This window comes from Symphodus melops (assembly GCF_947650265.1).
Source record: "Symphodus melops genome assembly, chromosome: 17".
In the NCBI taxonomy this organism is placed as follows: Eukaryota; Metazoa; Chordata; class Actinopteri; order Labriformes; family Labridae; genus Symphodus; species Symphodus melops.
Window position 1 is genome coordinate 5,134,327 of NC_136707.1, and position 13,836 is coordinate 5,148,162.

A 13,836-nucleotide genomic window follows, 5' to 3' on the forward strand; every position below is an offset into this window, starting at 1 on the left:
GTTAAATGTCAAACCACACTCTAATGCACACGCTTATTCTCACGAACACACACACACACACACGCACACCACCAGGACCACCTGACAGGACATGTAAACACTCAGAACACACACACGCTCGCATGTATCACACACGTAGAGCTCAGGCTCTCACATGCTCTCTCACGTCCGCTCACATGCCCACCCATCAGCCCTTGTTCCAAAACGACAGGAAGTCAAAGGGTGACCCATTTCTACCAGAAGTTTTATTATATTCGGTCCCTGCACAGATGTCACTGTTTGCAACGGAAATACACTGAAAAACACAAAGTGAGAGGAAAATCAACACGTGTCACAAACCTCACTGAATAAAATGAATAAGTAATTCTTCCATTTTGTAGTTTGTGAAAAACTCAAAGTAAGTGATATATTTCACATTTAAGAGACAGCAAGTTGATATTTTGTTTACAGATCAGCAAAGATATAAAAGGTACCAATTTGTCCACAGTGGGCACCAAAATATAAATGAGATCTTTCCACTGTTTACATTATTTAGAGGACAGAAAAAAAAAGGTAATAAGTTAAAGAACTACCTTTTATTTGACTCAAGATAGCCATAGACTTGAATCAACAACTGTAATGCTCAAATGTTGCTGGAGAAAAAAACTTACTTACATACAAAAAAAATGTATTTGTTTTTGTTTAGGTATGAACACACTCATACTAATACCAGCCTCCTGTTTTGCTTTAACTCTCAAGAAATGCTTGCAAGAAAAAGAAAATGTGTTATTCTGCTTTAAGAATCAGTGTGATATTTACATTCAGAAGGTGTTATGTAGCACATGGATATGGTTCCGTATCTGTTAGTTATATCTATATAGTCAACTTTTTATATTGAACCTATTTGTTACAATAACTAAATGAGATGATAATTGTATAATACACTGCAGGCCTTCAGTTTCTCTCTCAAAACATTTGTCAATTTAGGATTAAAGCATCAAATTTTGGAATTTTCAATAAGTAATTTTTCAAACACGAAATTGTACAAAACCCTCCACATTGCAATGCTAAGGCTTCCACACATGATCAGACCATAATGTAAAATAGATACATGATAAGGAATTTTTTTTCAGATGGATTTATTGCTGAATGTTGTCTGCAGCTCTTTGAGGGTCAGATACCCTGTTTTACAGGTTTCCACTGGCATGGACGATGACCTGCACATGGCACCAGCCAAAGGCCAGGCTGTGTAGCTACCACCAGCAGCAGCTTCCACAGGTTCACCCACCTGTAAGCTATCATGAGACACCTGAACGGGACTCGGAGCGTTTGGAGGGGGTTGAGGAGACGAAGCGGGGCACATTGTGGCGGGCCGACAAAGAGGGAGAACGAGAAAAGGAGCGATTGGGTGATCACCTGACTCCTCCTTTGTTTTCACAAATGCTAATTTGTTGTCATCTATGTCTTCCTCATCTTCCTTCCCAATGCAAAAGCCAGAGTCTGGGCTCTGCGGCTCCCTCTTTAAGCTCTCATAAGCTGGAGAGATGTCAAATGAAGGGCAGAGGGAGAGGTGGAGAGCGTGGTTGTTTTGCAGATTGTGTAAGTCATCCCGATAGGTGAAGTAAGCAGGGTTGGGGTCTTTTTGAGCTGAGCCCCTGGAGGAGGTTGAGAAGTAACCCATGTTGAAGAAGCCGGACGAAGAAGCCGATGTTGTATTCTCACTGACCCCGCTGGTGTCTGACCCTGCAGAGCATTGGAAATGTAGCAGGGCACTGGTGGAGGTGGATGAGGGAGAGATGGAGGAGACAACATCCCAGTTTTCACACAACTCAACCGGGGAGATGTGTTCGCGGGGCAGGGCTGTGAAGAAGGACTCAGAGGCAGAGAGAGGGTTCATCCATTTCTAGGGGAAAAGACAGTGATTTCGTGAACAGCTAAACTATGACTTCATACTGTAAGTAATGTGTGTTCTTGAAACATATCATTACTATGCCATACATTTTTAAAAACAGTGAGTGCATGTTTGGTTGCTTGTTGTACCTATAACTATCATTAGATAACCTCAGTTATCCATGCCCTTCAGTCTACTTCTAATGGGAGAATTATTTAGAAGATTAAAGCCATGATGCATATATGAAGACTTTAAACTAGCAATTATTTAAATAATTCAAAAGAAAAATATTTACTTTGATGTTAACTGACTGAGATGTCTGGTCATTTTATAATTTGGTTCCAGGCAATTGGTCTTTTGCAACCAGTGCCATTGCCCCCTTCTGGTCATTACAAAGAATACAGATTCAGGGCTTTCCCATTGGTTTGATTTTGTAAAAATCATCCACTTCTTATCTAAGGTTTTGATTAAATATAAGCAAAAGGATAAACCTCAGCAAGGGGTATCTTAACTTTACTGTTTGTTTTTGTATGTGGGGCATGATATAACAACTCTATCCTTTTCCTATATTCAGTGGGGAGCAGGCACACACCGACACTCCCTCATTAGTCTGATAGAAAAGAGCAAAGTGAAAATGTGCAAGGATGTCAGTCAATGACTTAGAGCCCCTCACAGCAAAGATTATTCCTCCTTTACTTTTTAATATTGGTAATTTATTTAGTAGGCAAAATCCTGCTTGTTCGGCAAGCGAAGCTTGTAGAGAAATTATGGCCATTAGAGGACATTGACCGATAGAAACACAGAGGAAAGCCTTAAAATAAGGTAATTGAAGTTTCACAGACATTTGGACCCTTGTAATTTATGCCACTATAAAATCAGTATCATATTTTATTGTCACCTTCCTTTTTCTTAATGATACAAACTCTGTTACAACTTAGTTGTTAACGAGCTCAAGTCAGTCACCTTCATGACACCATTAAGACAGCTCCTGAAAGACTCCTGAAGATTACTACACTGACATTCAGCTGTAAAATACTGCATCAAGATGACAACAAAAAAACTGTATTTGTGCATGTAGACGATTTTTTTCCCAAAACATCAATATATATAAAATGTGAAAACATCTGCTCATAGAATTTGTTCCATAGAATATTGTCTACTGTTGTACATTTATCCAATAAGATGTGTGCAAACAAAGGGTACATTTAATCAAGCTTAGCTAGAAATCTTGGTGCAACGCCATGAAAATCAGCTGCAACACAGTCACACGTTGATGTCTATTACTAAAATGCACTGGCCACCCTCCCTCCCATACAAAGAAGAATGACATCACAGTTTTTGATGCAGCTGTTAGAAAACATTTTCTGTCTTCCAGAAAAAAAGCGAATTAAAATATGTCCTTAAAGGTAGTTTAAAGAAACTTTGACTATGTCCTACTTCCACAGAGCAACAACGTAACTTAAACATCCAACCTGAATGTTGTACTACCTGTATGTATAAATAGGTTTTTGTGGTAACGTCTACAGCCTCTGGAGTCAATGTACGTATTGAATGTGGTAGGATATGGTGTTAGGAAGGCTTAATGTTTTCTGAGAACTTTGTTTTTTACCTTCAGATTTCCTTGGTGGACGGAGTAGAGAGTGTGGAAGTATTTCGAAGGGTTTGGCACCAACTTCTCTTTCTGGAGCCTGCAACAGAGAGAGGAGAGTTAGCTTAGACGCACTGCACAGTGTACACACACACATTCAGATTTATATTACTAAAAGGGGACTATGACTCCAAGTATTTTTGGACAATACACAGGGGCATTATACTCACCCTCTTCTCAAGCAACATGGGAAAAGGACCAGCGTTACAACCAAGAAGAAAACCAAGCTGCCAACCACTCTCCACGTTACCTGATCTAAGACAGACAGTGCATAATGTCATTATACAAGTAAAATGTATAAAGTTTACTCTCCCTTTGATCTATTGCCTCGTTCATTTACATAGTCTCACCACTACAACTTCTTCAAACAAGAAAAAAGTGCTTATTAAAAACCTTAAATGAACTGCTCACCAGATTTTTTTCCCATTTGAGTTTTCATTATGAGGTATTAAAATGTGAAAGTAAATTTTGCTATGCTGAACTGATAGTATCTTGCAACACAGACATATAAAAGTACCAATGTCTCGTAGTTGTGGTATTACTAAAATATAAAAGTAAGCATATTTGCAACTCTAAATTGTATTTTTCGTCAAACGGTACATGCCGTACACTTTTTGCCTTAATTTTTATACAAAAAAAAAGTTTGTTCCTTCTTGTGAAGGAGCTCATGAAAACTCTGGGTTGATTAATTAGATTGAGTACCAGCTGTGTGTGACTCCTCAGCACGATTGCCTTTTTAGGCTTATTGAAGCAAGATGTACAAACGTTAGCTTGGGTATGTCGAACTTGGTTCAAAATACAAGCCTTTGTAAATATAACCTTGTTTTTACCTGACTCCTTGTTTTTACCTGACTCCTTGTCAGTCGCTTCTAGCCAGGACGTCGTTGGACTCCAGTTGCTCCAGTGGCCGTTATAGTCATAGGGTTTGACTCTCCCCCTGGCCTGGCAGTGCCCCTTTGGCAGCCCAGACCATATTCTTAGATTTTGGTATTCTGTGAAAAACCTCTTGGCCTCCTGATAATGTTGAGGGTGTATATTAACAGGAAACTCAAGTTATTTGACAAATTAATTTCAATAGAGAGCAACTTATGTTGAATTATATTCAGACTCATATTTACCATCATGCCAATGCAGCATGTTATGATAGTAAGTTTAGTAAATATGTTATGTATTTATAAAATGTTAATTAATAAATCTATGTGCTTAAAACACTCACCTTCCATGCCTCGTGTTTTTGTTTGATTTGAACTTCAAAGGTCATGACAGTTATGAAGATAGAGTGAGGAGTGCCAAGACTCCATGATATCAGGGTCTCATTGGCAGATCTGCTTACATTAAGATCACTGAGAGGATGCATTTGAACTGAATCCAACACACACACACAATCATACAGGGACACAACACACATATGGGGAGGGGGGGGGGGGGGGGGGGGGGAAGAGAAGTGTACAATTAAGTCATTTCTGATGCTTTAAAAATGTTCACCAATTTAAAATGAAAATTTCTTTGGAGCAGACAGAAGTCTAGAAAAATCGCTATTTAAGCTCAAGTCCATTTACCCTCATCTGACAGAGAGATGTGCTACAGATGTACTACATTTTGGCACACCTGAGTAATTCTGAATAGGTATAAAATCTACTCACCGTGATTGCATGCATCATAGTTTGTGAGTTTCTCCACCAATGCATCATCGCACTCCATTTGAATGTAAGGCATGGTTCTATAACAGTTAAATTCCTGCAGGGAGACAGTAGGCAGTTTAACAGTGCAGACAGATTTGTTTGTCTGGGCAAATTAGGTTAAAAATAAGATATGCTTATCTATATATATTGGTGACTTACTTCATTTTCAAAGACAAAACTGCAGCCTGGAGGAGAGTTCCCATGTTGTTTCATCTGGCATTTCTCCCTAAAAAAAAGAAAAGGACTGTTAATAACTAAATGCTGCAGATTAGACCACCAGACAGGACTGATGTCATCACATGTCAGATTTAAACCTCAAAACAAAACAACAGCTTCTTTAATTTGATGAATTCTTCAAGACGATGGAGAAAATATGATCATGTATGAGAACTTTACAAGCACGAGTGATGATCATATCTGTGCTATCTTACATCTTATCTTGGAGAACTCGATTAATCCAGACTTTCTTCACTCCAGAGATCCAGCATTCCACACCAGCAGCCAGGGAAGAGTCGTACCAGGTGCAGCTGACATTGTTGACCAAGTCGTTCACACAGGAGAGACCTTGAGCGAGACAGACACAACAGAAGAAAAAAACTTAATCAGTGTTATTGGACTTGTCCTTCATCTGGGACATTCAGATAGACTACTGATCAATGTGCATATATGAGATTTATCATAAAAATCCCCCTTTGAAGGATTTTAGTTTTCTGTTTAAATAATTTTCTATCCTTAGATCAACACATTATGACAGGTGCTGTATATGTATATGTATATATACATGTATAGAGAGGTTTGATTGACTCTGTCTTTATCCAACTATTTCAGCATCTCTCTTTCTTTAAGTACTTTCTCAGTTCATCCAGTCGTAGCAGATGGTTGTCCACCATTGATTCTGGTTCTGCTCAAAAATCCTGTCTGTTGGCCTTTACTGAACTGTACTAAGGATTGTGCATACTATTACATTCATAGGGGCTGTGAGCTTAAGTCCGGCAAAGTAAGCTTGTTATGAGGTTATTCCTCTCAGCCAGTCCATACGATCGTACCACAGCACTACAGGGTTTCTAGTTTTAAAAATGGTTAAAACAGGCGTTTGAATCGAAACTTGAAAACTTGGTCCATAAATCCTTAGGAGGCGATGATATCACTTACAGCAACACTTTGGTTGTGAGGAGAAAAGAGACCGTGCAGCTTCAGTTGAATGATTTTTTTCACAAAAGAACAAAACGAAAAAAAGCTGCATGAAAGGGTTAATAAAACTTTGAACATAATTAATCAAACCTTGAGTGAGGTTGACGTGAGAATGGGCTGCAGGAAAGAGGACCTCGAGAACCAAAGAGGACAAGAAGAGCTCCATCAAGGCCACGACCGCCATATTACTGTAAACGGAGAAGATCAGTACGGAACATCTGAATCCATGCTGTTAAATACAATAACATATTCAGAGTATGAGTGGACATTAGGAAAATAAAAGCTGTACAGTTTACATTCCTCCATGTTTAAAAACAGAATCTATGTGAATTTATAACGCAAATAGACTTTTTCACTCAAAGTTATTCTATTCTACTCAAAGTGGTGGTTTTCCCTCCATAGTAACTCGTTGCCAAAACAATGTTCTACCTCGGTATGAAACTCAAAACAATACCAGATCCACACGCAACCTGAGAAGCAGCTGCAAAAAGCAGTTATGAGTGAAACTGGACTGCAAACACCTGTACTAGTGCAGAACAGAGAATATACTGACTTCGTATTACATTTTCAGCTGACAAAGAAAGCTGAGGAAAGATGGCACATTTGTTCTTGGTTTCATCTAGATGTCTTGATGTTTAGTCTCTGTGAACATGCATTTCTGCTCTTAGAAAATAAAAACAGGCAAAAGTCGAAGCGTTCGGATTGATTGTTTGACCCAAAAATTCACTGTAAAGTCGCTAAATTTGTCACCAGTTTGAGTCACTGAGTCAGATTGAGTCAAAGGCTGATCGTTTTTCCGTTCATGCTTCAACTGTGTAGGACTTTAGATCAAATAGGGACGTGTCTGACGCATTGACACGCTGACGTGCAAACGAAGCCACTTGTTTTTAATATTAACTGTGCATAAAAAAACTATTGTTTCCTTTAAATCAAACTTTACAACAACAGGTTGTATGGAGAGACTCTAAAAAACATACTAGAACTAGGATACAGGTAAATTATATATTATATATAATTTATTATATATTATATTTGAAACAAATACATTACCTCACAGGTTTTAGTCACTTGGGGCAGCAGGAGGTCCCAGAGAGGACACAGTCAAAGTCATTATTAAAAGATTTCCTCGTCTTCTGTCTCTTTCTTTCTACTTGCTCATAACTTACTTGCTCTCTCTCTCTCTCTCTCTCTCTCTTTATGTCACTCGAGTTCATCCCTCTGTCTCCTCACTCCCCCCCCCTCTCTCTTCTTTTTAAGTGCCCAATGACATTTTCCACTTGCAACCACAGCCAGCCTGCGTCTGAGGCTAACAGGAAGCCTCATTAAGCTGTGAGCTGTAGTGACAGAGGACGAACCCCGTGCAGTGAGGAGGAGGAGGAGGAGGAGGGGGGGGGGGTGACTTCTCAGTTGTAGAGAAACAGCTACCTGGACCTCACCACCATCACAGCTTTAAAGATAATTGCAGAGAAAACAAGAAATACAAAACACACCACATCCGGTTTCAATCACAACGCAAAGTGGTTGTATAAAGGTAAACTGGGAGGTTTTTCGTATGAAGTGGTTACGTCAATGGAGTTCATTTTAAACTAAAGATTCAGAGTGAAAATTAGGCTAAAGATACCAGATATAGCACCATGGGGTTATTTAAGATGCAAAACACCTTGTGAAAGAGTTTTACAGAGATAAAACCGCTGCTGTTACTGCTGCAACCACTGCAGACACTTAAGTCCTACCTCAGTGATACTACAGAGAGATAGAGGAAATGAGGCAGTAAGTTAAACCTGCAGCCTGCTCGTCACTCAAAGGTCACACAGCCTCTCATTTCTGTAGCCACAGGCCTCAAGAGACTTCCTCTGAGTGTTAGTTGGCCATTACTATGAGCTGTTAGTACCCTTGGTTATGGAGACAGATACATTTTAAGACTATTCATGAGAAGACGAAAAGGAGGATTTTTTTTTTTTAATTTAAACTCTATAAAGGGTCTTTATGCTTCTATTGTGCAATTTCATATTTAAAAAATACACACAACTTACTGAAAAGAACTGAATAGTTTCATCAAAAAAGTTTTGGAAAAAAAAACATGCCCATATGCATTTCGATAACTTTCTAATTAAAGCAACATCTTTTTTTTGTTTTGTTGCTTAAATCAATCAATTTGTCTTTATGTAGCGCCAAATCAGGACAAATGTGATCTAAATTCACGTTAGATGCATTGTGGCGTTATTTAAGGAAAGGGTGCAAAAGTGTCTTTACTTTTTCTATATCACAACTATGTGTCCTCTTTGTTTTTGCTGAAAAAAAAAAGCTATTACATCGCTGAAGTTTTCTTTAAAAAGATGCTCATTTGTTGACATTATTTTTGAAAATAAAAATTTAACCACTATTCAGTTCAATTTGGGCCATGTATTTATAACGGTCCTCACAAACAAAGTCATAAATCAGGTCTAAGACGTAACACTTAGCAACAGTGGCAAGAAACAAACAAGATGAAGATGAAAAACCTGACTCATTCGCAAAAACAGAAAGCCATCGGTGGCGCTTCCTTTCACATTCAGAACTGGACTTCATAATGGAAACAAACCTGGAGAGAAATTGTTACAAACTTCTTTCAAACAGACAAAAACCTTGAGCAGACAGAGACTCAATGGTTGACAGCGACCTGCCTTGACACTTATACGATTTAAACTGGGTGTAGCAGGTCTCATCTTCCTGCGTACATGTGGCAGCGTTTGTGGCAAAAAGCTTAAGAGAGAAAATAAGAGTAACAGGTTTACTTTTTAAAGTTTCGTAATAAGAGTAAGAGCTGCCAGAAACTGCAGATAACACAGCTTCAACATACTAATATCTTTAGTTTGATATACGGGGCAATACACTACTTTCAAATACATTTAGCCATATTATGCTGGATGCTACTACTTGTGAAAATAAAACCAAATCCCAACATCACATTGTCTGCATTTTGGGGTTGCTTTTTTTTTTTTTTTTTTAGACCCGTAACATTTGATTATTTTGGCCAAGGTAAAAGGAGGGTCCAAAAACAAAGAAATTGTGTTGTGCAAGATTTTTTCCTTTGAACATGAATGCGTGCTTATGGAGAGTTTAAAAAGAAAATCCATGAAAATAAATGTGAATAATACTCAATATGAATAGTGATGCTGCTGCGGCTGTGGGGGAAAAAGGTTTATGAAAAATACATTTGTATTCTTTTTATTTTTTACTGACTTACTGTCAAACTTTTAGAATGAAATTACGATTGCAGCAGACAGAAGAGTTAAGATCTTTTCGAGGATTTTGCGAACATACTTTTATCTTGCTCATCTCAGTCTTAAAGGTCAATGAAGGGCCATTGTGCAACAGTCATCCACACTTCACAAAGCATTCACACATAAAAAAGACAACTGTTGCAACACAATGTGCATAAACTCAACAGTCAGCAGCTGTCTGGCTTGGGCCCCTGTGCGGGTTCAGATCTGCACAAGGCCATAGGTGATCAGTCTGGTTCACCCCCCCTCCCCCCAAACCCCCCTAAAGCAAGTTCCTGCAGTTACTTAGGTGTCAGCATCAGCAGCAATGAAAGGGGGGGACAACCGCTTACGAGTGCAGAGGATGTAGAGTAAGCAAGAGAGTGTGTTCTTTTTATTTGAAAGGTCAAAGTCCGCCTGAGGTGGGGAGGTGTTGTGGAGACCACAGAGGAGTTTGTGTGAGTAAACTGTCACCATCCTCAGTATGCAACAACGGGAAGGTGCTCAGTGGGGAGGAAGTGACAACAGTAACTAGTGAGGGCACACTCATACCGATAAAACCTGTGGCTCTTTAAATAAACCATATGTAGCCATATGTATATGTATGACAGGTTTAAGAAAGTTTACTAACTGACACTAGATATCTGCTTTCCATTTAATAGCTAATGACTCAGGTATAGTGGGAAACATAAACAGATATAGAAGTTAAATGCTGGTATCAAGGGCAAGAGTTAAAAAGCTGAACATCCTGTGGTAAAAAAGGGTGTATTAGAATGCCACAACATGTTTTATGCACACTTTTAATAATTACAAAAACTATATCTCAGAAAACGTTTCGTCTACAGCAATGCACGCTTTAGCAAGTCTTTGTGGGGCTATGACTTGTGTATTGTGGTGCTCTGAGCTAAAGCTAATGCTAGTAGGCTAAAATATTTGAAGTCTCGGCAATGCTAAATGTTCACGATGTTCACCATCCAAGTTTTTTCATTTAAGGATCTTAAACACTCAACCCAACATTTAATACTGGTGAGAAGATCAGTGTTGGTATCCAGATAGTCACAGACCTGCAGCCACATCGTTGTCTTATAATTAGAGCATTTTATGGATTGCTGTCGCTGGGTAAAAGGGAATTTCAAATCGTAAAAAACTGGTTGCACAGTGTGGCTTTAAGCTAAAAGGTAATGTCAACGTGTGAATTCAATGATAAAACTGGCATATTGCTGTTTAGCAGGCTTAATGTTAACCATAGCATACTTAGCTTGGAACACACATTTTGATATTAGGTTTAAACTAAGAAAAAGAAAATTTGTCAGATGATTTAAGTTGAATTTGCAAAAGGGAATTTCATTTTACAAAATGACACCAAATATAAATGTATACAATTCATATCCAGAGATCAAAAAGGTCATTATTGCCTTCAGCTTGCACAAACTGAGATCTGTTTGATACATTTTTTACACAGATTGTTCTGAAAATGTGAGACTGTTTAGGCTATGTTAAATAATGATATGGTCAACAATATCAAAAGCCTCCGAAAATTCAATTAAAAGGTTGCAATTTGTTCCTTAATGTTCCAAAAATGTTTTTTTGATATCAAAAGGTTTAAGGGGCTTGTGCACTTAAGAAACAGTAATTGGCTTAACACTTAATAGCTGAGCACAACTGACAGGATATTTTGTTCGCAGATGATTAACAGTATAAAACATGGACCCAGGGGCAATTAATTGCTTTCGTTGATATTTTGCAGGTTACATGTTGACCATGTTTACCTTTGTAGATAGCTTACTTAGCTCTCTGTAGTACAGTCTACACAGTCTATTTAGGTTATATACATGTGCACACAATATGGTTCTACTTCATCTCATCCTGTTTCCTTATAAGCAGCAACTTTAAAAAGTGTTTGGTTTCAGATCACACTTTATTTTTTTGTGTTTCATCTTTAGGACATAGTGTAAGTTTGTGCGTGTGTGTGTGTGTGTGGGGGGGGGGGGGGGGGCAGGGAGGGGTGTTGTGGTCTTGAGGTAGGAAGCAAGACCTCACTTTGCAATTTGTACTTACAATTTCTGTCAGCCTCTTGGTGAGCTTCTGGTTCATGAAGTTTCTCTCTGCCCACTGAGCTGCAGATGAGCCACAAAAACACATTTTATAAACCGTGAGAGATAACCTATAAAAACCACAAAAGAACAACAACAGAACAACAATGATAGGAGAGAGAGACAGGAACAAGAGGACAGAGGTTGATAACTGTTTCATCTGTCTTGTGCCCGTACCTGCCAATGAATGTTCCCAAGTTGCCTGGTCACATATGGACCTTCTGGTCTAATGAGGCAAGACATGCGTAAAAAGAGACAAGGACTGACCATTGATGGAGCAACAGCGCTTGATGCCCATTTTTGTCTTTAAATTAAAATTATTTGTAATTGGACTTATTCAAAGTCTTGTTCCTGGCACAATATATTACGTTAATTTTTTTAATTTAAATTTTTATTTCATTTTATATACTTTATTAATCCTCTGAGGGGAAATTCTGTTTCTCTATTATTGCAGAGACATGCTTTTCGCACACACAGGCCTAAATCACACAATTGCACAAGCAGGACCTGTGGACATGCATTAATGGAGAGACGTCAGGAGGACCAATAACTGCCTTTCATAAAGATATTGCTGCTGCCTTGAACTAGAACATCACTATTGGTTATTAGGAGCGGTTAAAGAAATACACAGTTTTCAGTTTATCTTTAAAGTTATTGAGTTATTACAGTTTTGAAGTCATTCCCCTCTATGGTCAGATCATAGGCTGTTAATACTGGAAAGGCCTCTTTCGCAGCCGTTACCTGGAGGGGACTCTCCTTGGGTCTCTCACACCCTAGTGGGTCCTAACCACTTTAAAGCGGAGTGTCCCTCCCCAGTCTATGCTTCCCTCTCTGGTATTGGAACAATGGGGACAAAAAGCTTCTTACCATAGTCTTCTATCCCTTTGGTCCGTCGTGGTCCAACAAGAAGAAAATATAAGATCTAAAAGGAAAAGGGTTTTTGTTGGAAAGTCCTTACAATGGAAGGTTTCCTTTTATTTTATAATAATACAATTGATTAAATACAGAGATTACAAAATAATACAAATCCTACAAAAGAGTGCTATTCTCCCAGTGAGTGACTAAAGCTAAATAAAAGAGAATATAAATCAGTTGATCACAGGTGCAGAACAAGTGTAGAGCAGAAGTCAAGTCCCAAAAAGGAAGACTGAACCCCCAGAGAAGCTTGTGCTTCCCTCCTATATACTATGGTTGACTCTACATTTACGTCATGAAAATTTAAATATTTATCTTGGGTTACGTCAAAAGGAATGTAGCAAAAACAAGACACATATGGTTATATGTGTGTTTCTCATGCAGCTGCAGGACACTCCTTTATCTCTTGCAGGGCACTTATACACACCCCACTATGTGAGCAGTCCAGTACCCCCAATAAGATTTACAGCCTGCACTTACACAAGCGGTTTTATGACCGCCAACTATTCTAAAACATAATAATATGACACTCCTTACAATGTTATAAGTACACATTATGCATGTAACACATATCAACTTTTTATGATAAGGTTTATAAAAGTAAAAAATTACTATTGTGATTAGCTAAATTAAGCCTGAACTCAGCTTGAGTGAAAATTCCCCTGTGAGGGGGTAAAAGTGTCAGCCGAGCTTTCAGCTGTTGACAATGAGCAGTCCCTTGCTTCAGTGTGGTGTAGTGAGGTGAATCATCTGGGATCTTTCAACAATATAGAATATAATAGAATATAATAGACTGTCTTTATTCTCATTATAAAATTGTACAACAAAATTAAAGCTTAACTTTTAAGTGCACACATACAGTCAAACAAAACAAGTATTATTAACAACAAACACTCTCATTAAGGATGAACAAAGTATGTGCAGAGTATTTACATGAGGTAGTATTAAAACCAGTGTCTGTCTAGATGTACAGATATTAAATAAATGCAAAAGTAGCAAAAATGCATTGCACATGGCAGGCAACAGCAGAGGGAAACAAATAATGTAAAAAAAATATCAATCATTTATGTGCAAAATAATTAAGAAATAGAAATTTATTTCACAGATGTTTATTAAAAGCTGGAAGGCAAACTTTTCTCTTGCTGATAATAATTCACTGAGAATAAATTTGATTTTTAAACTCTTCTGTTAAATT

General features: G+C 38.2%; 1 protein-coding gene across 1 annotated transcript; it reads right to left on the reverse strand.

Moving 5' to 3' along the window:
* Positions 1-422: 422 nt before the first annotated feature.
* On the reverse strand, positions 423-7,727 carry il2rb (interleukin 2 receptor, beta). Its single transcript, XM_079366778.1, has 10 exons — positions 7,442-7,727; positions 6,482-6,579; positions 5,632-5,764; positions 5,360-5,426; positions 5,162-5,255; positions 4,735-4,880; positions 4,367-4,532; positions 3,689-3,773; positions 3,480-3,558; positions 423-1,882 (listed from the first exon to the last, which is right to left on the reverse strand). The coding sequence occupies exons 2-10, from the start codon at positions 6,573-6,575 to the stop codon at positions 1,109-1,111; spliced, it is 1,638 nt and encodes a 545-aa protein (XP_079222904.1). The 5' UTR covers positions 6,576-6,579; positions 7,442-7,727; the 3' UTR covers positions 423-1,108.
* Between the last annotated feature and the right edge of the window lie 6,109 nt (positions 7,728-13,836).